This window comes from Panthera onca, chromosome B1 (genome assembly GCF_046562875.1).
Source record: "Panthera onca isolate mPanOnc1 chromosome B1, mPanOnc1 haplotype 2, whole genome shotgun sequence".
Lineage (NCBI taxonomy): Eukaryota > Metazoa > Chordata > Mammalia > Carnivora > Felidae > Panthera > Panthera onca.
In genome coordinates this window covers 176,952,715-176,964,960 of record NC_138342.1, presented here as the reverse complement: position 1 = coordinate 176,964,960, position 12,246 = coordinate 176,952,715, and the positions used below count along the sequence as shown (strand labels likewise).

The window sequence follows — 12,246 nt, the reverse complement described above, 5'->3', positions numbered from 1 at the left end:
AAATAGAAAGCGAAGGAAGTAGATGTCCTGGTTTTAACCAATCGGAGGAGCAGAAATTACCCCTGGCCATCAATAGAGAGATAGATTTGGAGACCAAATTGCCCTTTAAAAAACTTTATTAACCAACTACTCTTTAAAATTGAATAATCTATCGTAAGCATTTTCCTAATCATTAAAGGCATTCATGTAAAAAATTTGTTCAAGTGTAATGTACATACATAAACTTGCACATATCTTAAGTGTACAATTTGAAGGGTTTTCATAAACTGAACACATACATCCATGTAGCTAGCTCCTCAGATGTGCCTGTATACAAGCATTCATTTTTTTAATGGTTTTATTATTTTTTTAATTTATTTTTTGAGAGAGAGTGCAAGTGTGAGCGGGGGAGGGGCAGAGAGAGAGGAAGACAGAGGATCCAAAGCAGGCTCCCAGCTGACAGCAGAGAGCCCCACGTGGGGCTCCAACTCACAAACCTTGAGATAATGACCTGAGCCGAAGTCGGACGCTCAACCCACTGAGCCACCCAGACGCCCTCAACCGTTCATTTTTAATACCTCTATCATAGCCCATCGTAATTGTTTAACCATTCTCCTAATGCTGACTTTTTTTTTTTAATGATAAATAATGCTGCAATGGTTATTTATCTTTCTTCCCAACCTATAACACCATCCTATAACACCACTACCATCCCACTTGCCCGTCTGGGTCGGATTCTAGGGATGTCCTTCCAGCAACGTGCTTGTAATGGTCTTAGAGTACTTTAACATCCCCTTGGCAACCTACTGCTTCCCCTTGACTATCCCCAACCTTGGAAAATCCTGTTTGTCCACATTGTCTCCTCTGTGTGGGAGGGTTAAGGCCACTACAAATTCCTGCCATCTGTTCGGGGCCCTCACTGCTTGTTGTGCTATATTCTGTGTGTGAAGATCGGGCTGTTTGTTTGCTGTCTGTTAGTGAGTGATATTGACACAACTTTTTTTTTTTAAGTTTATTTATTTATTTTGAGAGAGAGAGAGCTTGAGTGGAGTTGGAGCAGAGAGAGAGGGAGAGAGAATTTCAAGCAGGCTCCATGCTGACACAGCACAGAGCCTGACGTGGGGCTTGAACTCACAAACTGTGAGATCATGACCTGAGCCAAAATCAAGAGTCAGATGCTTCACCAGCTGAGCCACCCAGGCGCCCCGACACAACTTTCTAAATGATCTATAACTTCTGACTGTCTTCGTCAGGTTTTAAAAATTAGAAGCTCACTTGCAAGTTTAAATTTTGTAAAGAATGAAAATGGTTGGTTTGGGAAGATTAGATGCTGTGCAGTGCTTCCCATGGTGCAATAAACGGAGTCAGCAGATGATTTTAAGTGGAACACAAACGATTTGTATGTATTCCTTTTAGTGAATATGAGAATAAAATATAATTAATGCACTAAACTCGATTTTCACCAATGCCATTGCTTAGAAAGAGGGTAAGTTTTTAAAGTAAGCTGAGCTAAAATTGATTTGAAGAGAAATTGTAATTCTGTAACATGCCAGGTGGCCCACAGATGTGAAAACGATCGTTATGTGACTGTGGCTTCACTACCACTGGAGGTCTTGACAGCTTTCTCTTGGGGTATTTTAAGTCCTAACAGAGGAAGAAACGGAGACAATTATTTAGGATGTGCCAAGAAAAGGGAACTGGACCCTCAACGTTGTACTAAAATAGGATTTACTTCTTGTTCTTGGTCTCTTTGTGTGACATATTTCATGGGTCAGTTTTGTACTTAACAATTATGTAAGTGCTTATCAAGCCTCAGACAGATTTTCAATTTATTAACATATTCTGAGGTAATATCAGCCTTTCCATTCTGAGACCAAATTTTTCAAATTACTTACGGATCAGCGTGAGTCTCTAGTTCATGTAACAAACTCACACAATTATATGATTTAGAGGGTTTTTGTTGTTGTTGTTGTTGTTTTTAAAGTAATCTCTACACCCAACACGGGACTAGAACTCATGACCTCGAGATCAAGAGTCACATGCTCTAGTGACTGAGCCAACCAGGCGCCCCTGACTTAGGTTTTTGTTTTTGTTGTTTTTGTCTTGCTGAACTCACGGTCCAGGATCAAGTGGACCAATCGGACACTCAGTGTTTAGGTGTCCATGTATATACTGTTTGTCATTTGGTTCACAGTACCTAATGTTTTTATCTATGCCCTTACCTAAATGTTGTTTCCACACCTACACTGTAAGCCCCAAGGGAAGAAACCATGTCTTTGTCTCTTTTTTTTTTGGGGGGGGGGGGGGGGGCGGGACTTCGGTACCAGTATAATAGCTTGTTAAAGTAGATGCCCAAATTTCTATGGCAAGACATGAGGTATACGCATCCAATACTTGAAAAAAAAAAAAAAAAAAAAAGACCTAGTATGGAAAAGTTCAAGCATATGCATCATCAACACACCATCTGGCACTTTTTAAACTCTATTTCATGGATGTATAAGATGAAGGCTGGGGAAAGATATCAGGTCAATTTATGCTTTCTCTTCGCTAATAGAAAAAGCAAAATACAATACACCATGGGAAAGACACTGTTGTAAGAATTACACAGCAGCCAGAGAGAGGAGAGGCTCCTGACCTCCACAGCCAGCATTATATAGGCAATGATGAGCTGGGTGTGGGCCCAGGTGACAGTTCTATAGAGTAGCTGCATCGGCCAGGATCTGATAGACAAGTTGGCAAAGGTGTGGATTAGGTAATCAGCTTCCACCATCAGAGCCCAGCAGAGGAAACCAAACACCTGTCCTGGATGGAGCCCGTGCCACCAGGCAGAGAAGGCAAATGTCTGCAGCAACGGCCAGGCCCTGCCGTGCTGGAATATGAGGCGTCTGAGCCACCCAGCTGTGCTTTGGTTCCACTTTCTCGTGAACAGGGATATCCTGTGGGTTGTTTCCAGTGTCCAAATGTCCGCATCAGGGACGTATCCCTCCCTAGCAGGGCTCTGACCGAATTCAGGTCCAAAGCCTGCTGCATGGAGGAGCGCATCATCCAGGATCCAGCAGGAATAGTAGGTGAGTTTGAAGAGCTCGGCTGTGGACCACATGACACGGATGCACTGGAGTTGCCGGCAGTCAGTCAGACCTGCTCCTGCACCCACCACCTTCCTCAGGACCACCTTTAGGCACTCGAGGCCCAGAATCTGCAGACCCATCCGGGTCAGAGCCCAGACAGAGCACCTGGGACCCAAACTGCTGGACCCTTGAACACGAGCCTGAAATCTCTGGAAGGAACACAGGGAGCCTCCTAGGAGAGCAGGGAAAAAGAGCAAGTAGCTGAAATAGGGCAGTGTCTTCCACAGATGTTCAAGAACAGAGCTTCTGCCCCTGATGCCTCTTGCTTCTGCCTTCACTTTTCCCTCACAAAGGTCCAGAGAGAGGGATGTGACCCTCTGGGTCAAGAGCATGAGGGAGGAAAGAGTGATGCAGAACCTGAAAGAGATTTATTTAAATGTGAAAATGCTCCCCATATTTATTTCATCCCAGTACAGTCCCTCACACATGACCCCACAGCAGATAATAGCTCTGAATGATCAAGACCGATGTCCTGGCCTACAGTGCCCCCACAAAGACTCTTAGATTAGTTCAGACCACAAGCTACTCTGGGCAGGATCAAGAGGTAAATGGGGAAATCGGGGCACCTGGGTGGCTCAGTCGGTTAAGTGTCTGACTTCGGCTCTGGTCATGATCTCATTGTTCAGGAGTTCAAGCCCCGCGTTGGGCTCCATGCTGACAGCTCAGAGCCTGGAGCCTGCCTTGGATTCTGTGTCTCCCTCGCTCTCTGCCCCTCCCCCGCTTGCACTCTGTCTCTCTCTCCCTCAAAAATAAACATTTAAAAAAAATTTTTTTAAGGTAATGGGGAAATTAATCATGAATCCGAGAGGCAACTAAAAGACTGACAAGGAATATCATGGGGAAATATTGATTATAATATTTCTAAGAATGGCCTATACAGATTAGGATCAGGGACCTGGAAGAAATTTGCCATGGAAGAAACAAAAATTTAGTACTGAAGAGACTATAGTGAAGCAGAGATTTTGAATATGAACCGGTCCCTGATAGTAAGATTTTGCAGGCTGTGGTTTCTGTGCTGAGGAATGTGAGTCAAGCTAGGGGTTCAGGGTGTGCACTGAGTCATTAGCAATTTGAGGGGTGTTCTTAACCAATCACCTGAACTGCTCTGGCTTCAGTGTCACAAGGTAGAGAAGATACTACTGGCAAAGTTATTGTGGAGAAAATTAAGGAAAATTATATGGTGCACTCTACAATCAGGGTTGCTGTCCTGTGGAGAGAAAATGGCACTGTTTTCCAAATGCTGCTGTTTCATTCTGTGAGTCTGAGGATTAAAGGACAACTGACTTCATCTGACTTATCCGAACAGTAAGTAAAATTGCCTCCAAATGCCACCAACCCCTGTTCACACTCCTTCTGTTGGGGTGGAATGTGTTCCCCGTAAATTCGTATTTTGAAGCCCTATCTCCCAGTCCCTCAGAATGTGACTATATTTGGAGACGAGTTGATTAAGCTAAAATGAGGTCATCAGGGGCGCCTGGGTGGCTCAGTTGGTTAAGTGTCTGACTTTAGCTCAGGTCATGATCTTGTGGTTCATGGGTCCGAGCCCCGCATCAGGCTCTGGGCTGACAGCTCAGAGCCTGGAGCCTGCTTCCGATTCTGTGTCTCCCTCTCTCTCTGCTCACACTCTGTCTCTCTCTCTCTCTCTCAAAAATAAATAAACATTAAAAAAATTTTTTTTAATGAGGTCATTGGGGTAAACCCTAAACGAATATGACTGGTCTCCTTATGAGAAGAGGATATTAGGGCACAGACACACACAGAAGAAAGACCAGATGAGGACACAGGGGGAAAGAGCCATCTACAAGCCAAGGAGGGAGGCCTCAGAAGAAGCTGAACCTGCCAACACCATGATCTTGAACTTCCAGCCTCCAGAGGAAGTAAGTTTCTGTTGTGTGAGCCACCCAGTCTTCATTACTTTGTTATGACAACCAGAGCAAATTAGCACCTCTTCCCATTTCAGCTCTGGCTCAGCCTTCCTTCCGTCAACCAGATCCCGTTGAACTTGCTCCTCCAGCCCCTATCAGGTCCTGGCTTCCCACTGAAATGCTAATTCACCACACCCTAGTCAGTACTCCCCATTCCCTACCGGCTGCCATCTTGCCTCTTCTTCTGAGAAGCAAACCCTAAAGCCTTTGGTGAAGACAGGATAAAGAAAAGGATTCTGGGTGTGGCAGGGATGGCAAAATGAGTGAAGCAATGGCAAGCTAGAATCAGACCCGCCTCGACAGGTCACAGCCCCTGTTCTGTGAGTGACCATGGACCCACGCCAATTGTGATAACAGAGGGAGCCAGGGACCACAGGCCTCAAGAATACAGACATACCTGTATTAGATACCTCTAATCTTGGTGATCTCAGGGACTCATGAAAACATTTCTTTAGACTGATTCTTTTTCCTACACTGGGTGACCACCCTTCTGGGAGGATGGAATAGCTGAGTCTCAATGAAAGCAAAACTCTTGGGGCACCTGTGAGTCTCAGTCAGTTAAGCATCCAACTCCTTTTTTTTGTTTTTTGTTTTTTGTTTTTTTTTTTTTTTTTATTTTTGGGACAGAGAGAGACAGAGCATGAACGGGGGAGGGGCAGAGAGAGAGGGAGACACAGAATCGGAAACAGGCTCCAGGCTCCGAGCCGTCAGCCCAGAGCCTGACGCGGGGCTCGAACTCACGGACCACGAGATCGTGACCTGGCTGAAGTCGGACGCTTAACCGACTGCGCCACCCAGGCGCCCCTGTTTTGTTTTTTTAATCATTATTTATTTTTGAGAGAGAGAGAGAGAGAGAGAGAGAGAGACAGAGTGCGAGCAGGGGAGGAAGAGAGAGAGAGGGAGACCCAGAATCCGAAGCAGGCTCCAGGCTCCAAGCTGTCGGCACAGAGCCTGACGTGAGGCTTGAACTCATGAACCGTGAGTTCATGACCTGAGCTGAAGTTGGACGCTTAACCAACTGAGCCACCCAGGCACCCCAGCATCTGACTCTTAATTTCAGCTCAGGTCATGATCTCACAGTTTGTGAGTTCGAGCCCTGCGTTGAGCTCTGCACTGACTGTGTGGGGCCTGCTTGGGATTTACTCTCTCCCTCTCTTTGCCCCTCCCTTGCTCCTGCTTGCTCTCTTGCTCTCTCTCTCTCTCTCTCTCTCTCTCAAAATAATTAAATAAACATAAAAAAAAAAGAAGAAGAAGAAGCAAAACTCTTGCACAGCAGCTTCCATGGGAAGGTAGCAAAGGTTTACAGTGGATTGATACCTTCCTGGTCCTATTAAAGGGGAGGAGAGGCCGCTGGCCGTGTGTCTAAACCACCAACTCTGAGTTCAGCAAATAGTGCTTAGTCACTTCAAGACAGGCCTCATCCAGGGGCCCTGGGACCCCTGGTTCAACGTCCTTTCAGGCACAATGTTAAGTACAGCTAAGTGCCAGATACTGTACTACACAGGCAATACATGGTAGTTATTTATAGTCACATCATTACATTTATATACATTATCTCTAACATCAAAGATTTGCATTCAGAGACATAAACACACATATACACATACATGCACACTTTTGTTTTTAGGAAAAGAAATGAAGGCTGAGAGGTTAAATGACTTGCTTAAGGTCACACTGCTCAGATGTGCAAGAACTGAGATTCAAACTCCACACTCAGGGTCTCTCCACGTCCCCCAGGCACAAGCAAAGCCTTGGCTGGTTTAATACAGCCAAGGGAACAGGCCGCTTTACCTCATGGAAGGACGTTCTTGCAGGTAATATTCAGTATAGTGCAGACCCAGGTGACACAGCGTCTGCCAGCTCATCTGAAAGAAGAAAGCCCACCTGTGGGCATCCCGGGGGCCGAGAGAGGAAATCAGAACCCCGGCGCACAGAGCAGGGATGAGGACAAGCACGGCGAAGGAACCCATAGCAGCCCAGGCCAGGGCCCCGCCTCCAGCCAGGAGAAAGAGGTACCTGGAAGAAAAAGGACAAGTGTGAGACTGACTTGGAACAGTGTGACAGATGAGTCACTTCAGATGTCATTCTGGAGAATCCCATGTAACACCTAAGGGAGCCATACTGTTATCACTCCAAAGTCTTCTTTTTGTTTTTCTGAGGGAAAGAACCCTGGGAGAAAAAGCCAGAGTCCATTTGAAAACACCTACCTCAGGAAACAAATTTTGATACCCACCATTCAAGTGGGAACAACACCCTCCCCTGACAATCCTGTGGGTGACAGCTCTGGAAGGTTCCCTGGTGGGGACATCTTAAAAAATCTAGTGGTTTGCTGGGGCACCTGGGTGGCTCGGTAGGTTGAGCATCTAACTTTGGCTCAGGTTATGATCTTGCAGTCTGTGAGTTCAAGCCCCGCATCAGGCTCTGTACTGACAGCTCAGAGCACGGACCCTGCTTTGGCTTCTGTGTCTCCCTCTCTCTCTCTCTCTGCCCTTCCCACTTGTACTCTGTCTCTGTCTCTGTTTCTAAAAAATAAACATTAAGAAAAAAATTTTTTTTAATCTAGTGGTTTGCTGCCTGACTGAAAAGTGATGGGAAGCTAGTGTCGAGGATCTAGGACAGCTCTCTAGACATCGTCTCATTGAGATGAGCCTCTTTCCTTTTCGCTGGGTTGCACTGCCCTGCACCATTCCAGAGAGAGTGGGAAAGGGGACTCCGTGCCTCTCTCCACTGTTTGAAAACTCAATTAGAAAAAAAAAAAAAAAAACTCAATTAGAAAATCTTTATAGGTGCTCTTAATCTTCCCTATTGCACTTTAAAGATCTTAGGAGTTGATGGTTTTTCTTAATGTTGTTAAAGACCCACGTCAGTGAAGTGGTTTATGCAAACTGCCTCCCTCAGAAGCTGATAGATGCCCTGAGGATGTGCAGAGACCTGGGAAATTTCACATTATGAGGACTCAGTTCTTCTTTCCACAGTGTATGGAAGTTAGTCTGTTTGTTTACTTTTTAAAGTTTTTTTTTTTTTTTTTAATTAATCTCTACACCCATTGTGGGGCTTGGACTCATGACCCCGAGGTCAAGAGTCACATGCTCTCCCAATTGAGCCAGCCAGGTGCCCCTGTTTGTTTGTTTTAATTGGTGCCAAATTAATAAATCTGAATGAAGAGGTGTGAAAATAGGTCCTGACTGGTCAGGGATAGGAAAATTGAGTCAAAGAGGCCTATGCTTTTGGGGCACCTGGGTGGCTCAGCCAGTTAAGCGTCCAACTCTTGATTTCAGTTCAAGTCATGGTCTCATCGTTGGTGAGTTCGAGCCCCACATCTGGCTCTGCGCTGACAGCACAGAGCCTGCTTGGGATTCTCTCTCCCTCCCTCTTTGCCCCTCCCTCCCTTCAACCTAAATAAACATTAAAACAAACAAACAAAAAGATTAAAAAGAGGCCTACATTTTCTTGACCACTGCAGGGTATGTATCATGGCTCAGCGACACACACACATTAGTAAGAATGTCTTTCCTGTGGGGGGACTGATAGGTGGTCCCCATGTAAGTTGCTCTATCACACAGGGTCTGGGCCATTCCTGTGCTTCCCTGCCACGGAAAAATAAGGGGAACACGTATTCCTTACACAGCAGAAGTAGAAGCCTGAAGTGGCAACTGCCCTCAGGCTTTGTAAACATTAAAATGTCTACACGTGTTCAATGTAGGCTACATGATGTATTGAGTACTTATTTTATTCTAGGCATTGTGCTAATAATCTCTTTGTAAGAAATAGCTTTATTTAATCCTTAAAATAACTCCATGAGATAGGCATTATTATTTCCATTTCATAGATCAACTTGAGAATTTATTCACATACACAGGACACACAGGAAGGGAAGGACCCAGGACCCGTCAGGCTGACTCCGAAGCCAGCCATCTCTCTCTCTCTTTTTTAAGTTTATTTATTTTTGAGATATTCCCTCTCTCTGCAAGAGAGAGGCAGCGCACGTGCACGCATATGTGCACACAAGCAGGGGAGGGGCAGAAAGAGAGAATCCCAAGCAAGCTCCATGCTGTCAGCACAGAGTCCAGAGCCCCACGTGGGCTCAAAGTCACAAACCAAACCATGAGATCATGCATGACCTGAGCTGAAATCAACAGTTGGACGCTTAACCTACTAAGCTACCCAGGCGTCCCCCAAAGCCGGCAATCTTAACCCTATGGGAATTAACCCTTGTTTTTGCACTTGCTTTGCTTTATTATTTGTGATTCTTTCTCAATAGGAAACTTTTTTACAACTGCTCCCCTCCTAAGTGAGGGTAAGGGCTGTCAACCACTTGTGAACATGTAATATACCACAGATTAGTCAAACTCACTAGTTTTTTTTATTAGATACAACTAGATCTTACTTAAAAATCCCCAGTGTATAAAAATCTTAATTTCCAAAATAAGTGAATCATTAGGAGGTAGCCCTCGGGCAATGGATTTTCATGTGACACAAGGATATTCCACAAACTTCTTTAAAAACACGGGCTGCCTTTAATGTATATAATGTATTAACTATACAGGGGCGCCTGGGTGGCTCAGTTGGTTGAGAGTCTGACTCTTCGTTTTGGCTCAGGTCATGATCCCAGGGTTGTGGGATGGAGCCCCATATCAGCCTTTGCACTGAGCATGGATCCTGCTTGAGATTCTCTCTCTCTCTACCCCCTCCCCTGCTTGTGCTCTCTCTCAAATAAAAAATAATAATAACTGGGGCGCCTGGGTGGCTCAGTCGGTTGAGTTTCCGACTTCGGCTCAGGTCATGATCTCACGGTCTGTGAGTTCGAGCCCCAAGTCGGGCTCTGTGCTGACAGCTCAGAGCCTGGAGCCTGCTTTGGATTCTGTGTCTCCCTCTCTCTGACCCTCCCCCATTCATGCTCTGTCTCTCTCTGTCTCAAAAATAAATAAACATTTAAAAAAATAATAATAATAACTTATTAACTACACAAAAATCATTTCAATCAAGTTATCAAGTCTCTAATGATAATAATTTTTGGACCCCAGATTAAGATCCAGCCAATCTAACATAATTTATTTCGACTTATTCCATTTCTCTGAGAAATCATACAAAGGCATTTTAAAAATCAGTTATATATTTAATAAAATTTAATTTTATTGAAAATTATAAAATTCCATGAAATTAGGACTGGTCATATGGTGGGGGTATAGACATATCTGTTTGGGGAACTCCTGTACTAACTCAACATCGATCTCTCCCCAGAGTTTATTTTCACCGTTTTCCCCTTTAATGTAAACCTGTCAAACTTTGAGTCAATGCAGACATGATGTCAATTTCCACTACCATTGCACTCTAATAGAGATATCAATGATTGAGCAATCAATAATCAGTGGTAGTGATAAGTACTTAAAAACAACCGTATAATTAATTATTTTTTAAAAAATTTTTAACATTTATTCATTTTTTGAGAGACAGAGAGAGACAGAGCATGAGCCGGGGAGGGGCAGAGAGAGAGGGAGACACAGAATCCATAACAGGCTCCAGGCTCTGAGCTATCAGCACAGAGCCTGATGCGGGACTGGAACCCGTGAACCGTGAGATCATGACCCAAGCCGAAGTCAGTCACTTAACCGACTGAGCCACCCAGGCGGTCCTGTATAATTAATTATTTAATCTTCATGTCTTCAGGCCAATCCGTGCTTTTTGACCTACTATGGTATTCATAGATGTAAGAGCAAAATTAGCCTTTAAACCTACCTGGCAGGGGTGGAAAATGAATCCATAGTGCAGAGATAATTAAACAGAAGTGCAAAAGGAAAAGCGGCCCCTTGATAAAGTGATACAGGATGGAGGAAGAACAGCTGAAGCCAATCCATTGTGAACTGGGACAAAGATACTGTGCTTTCCAGAGTCCTTAACAGGTGCCTTCCTTCAGGAATAGAAATCTCAACCAGGTTCTCTTTGATCTGCTTATATGGCTCAGGAAGGCGTGGGTGAGTAAAAAGCAAACAAAAGCACTGGCGAGAAGCAGCATAAAAGTTGGCTTTCTGATAAAGGGAACTGCACTATAGAAACCAAAATGCGTCTTGGTGTGATATTAAGAACGTACAAAAAACATTGCTTTCACAATTCTCGTTTAGTTTACATACTGTGTTATTTGCCTTTCCAGTCATCTGTCATATTTTCTTCACTAAGTTAAAGAAAAATGTCATTTTCCAGTTGTAGACAGACAACTGGCTGGCTGGGAAGGAGAAGCAAGGATGTGAGCGAGGAAAGGAGTCACCATAATCACGTGAGCCAATTCCTAAAATAAATGCATATGCGTGTGTGTGTGTGTGTGTGTGTGTGTGTGTGTGTGTGTGTAATCTCCCGTGGTTTTGTTTCTCTGGAGAACTGTGATTAATACATACACCATGGAAGTCTTTCAAATTAATTTAGACAGACATTGTTTGAAAACAGGTGCTTATATGCTTGGGGACAATAGAATGTTTTAAATTCATCCATATATTTATTCAACAATTTTCTTTTTTAGTATTTATTATGTGTCAGGTACTGTGGTCAGTGCTGGGTAAACGGGGACAAATTCGTGTGGCTACTTTCAAGGAACTAAGTCTTTGGGGAAAATAATAAGATAAACAATTACAGCTGCCAATGGGTCCTTTTTTTTTGCGTTTTTTTTTTTAAAGTAAACTCTACCCCCAAGATGGGGTTCAAACTTACAACCCAAGATCAAGAGTCCCATGTAGTACCAACTGAGCCAGCGAGGCACCTGGATGATGGGTCCTCTTCTTATTCCATGGAGAAAACCAGCAGTAGAGCAAGAATGACCTATTTCTGATTGGGTGGCCAGAGAGGGTGTCTCTGAGTGTGATGGTTAGTTTTTTGTATCAGTTTAGCTAGAGTAGGCTACAGTTCCCAGCTATTCAATCAAACACCAATCTAGGTGATGTTGTGAAGGTGTTTTGTAGATGTGATTGAAGTCCATAACCAGTTGACTTTAAAGAAGGGAGAGTATCCCAGATTATCCGGGTGGGACTGATCCAATCACTTAAAAGGCTTTAAGAGCAGGCCTGGAGCTTCTCTGAAGATACTCCACCTACAGACAGCAGCTACACCACATGCCTGAGAGTTCCAGCCTGCCCCACAGACTTCTGACTTGCCTAGCCAGCCCCCACAATTGTGTAAGCCAATTCCTTGCAATAAACCTCTTAATTTATAACTCCTAGCAGTTCTGT

The 12,246-nt window shown here is 44.3% G+C and overlaps 1 protein-coding gene across 1 annotated transcript; it reads right to left on the bottom strand.

The window, feature by feature from the left end:
• Positions 1-2,445: 2,445 nt before the first annotated feature.
• On the bottom strand, positions 2,446-11,346 carry MBOAT4 (membrane bound ghrelin O-acyltransferase MBOAT4). The gene is made up of 3 exons (XM_060653151.2): positions 10,769-11,346; positions 6,824-7,048; positions 2,446-3,464 (listed from the first exon to the last, which is right to left on the bottom strand). The coding sequence occupies exons 1-3, from the start codon at positions 10,885-10,887 to the stop codon at positions 2,501-2,503; spliced, it is 1,308 nt and encodes a 435-aa protein (XP_060509134.2). The 5' UTR covers positions 10,888-11,346; the 3' UTR covers positions 2,446-2,500.
• Positions 11,347-12,246: the final 900 nt, after the last annotated feature.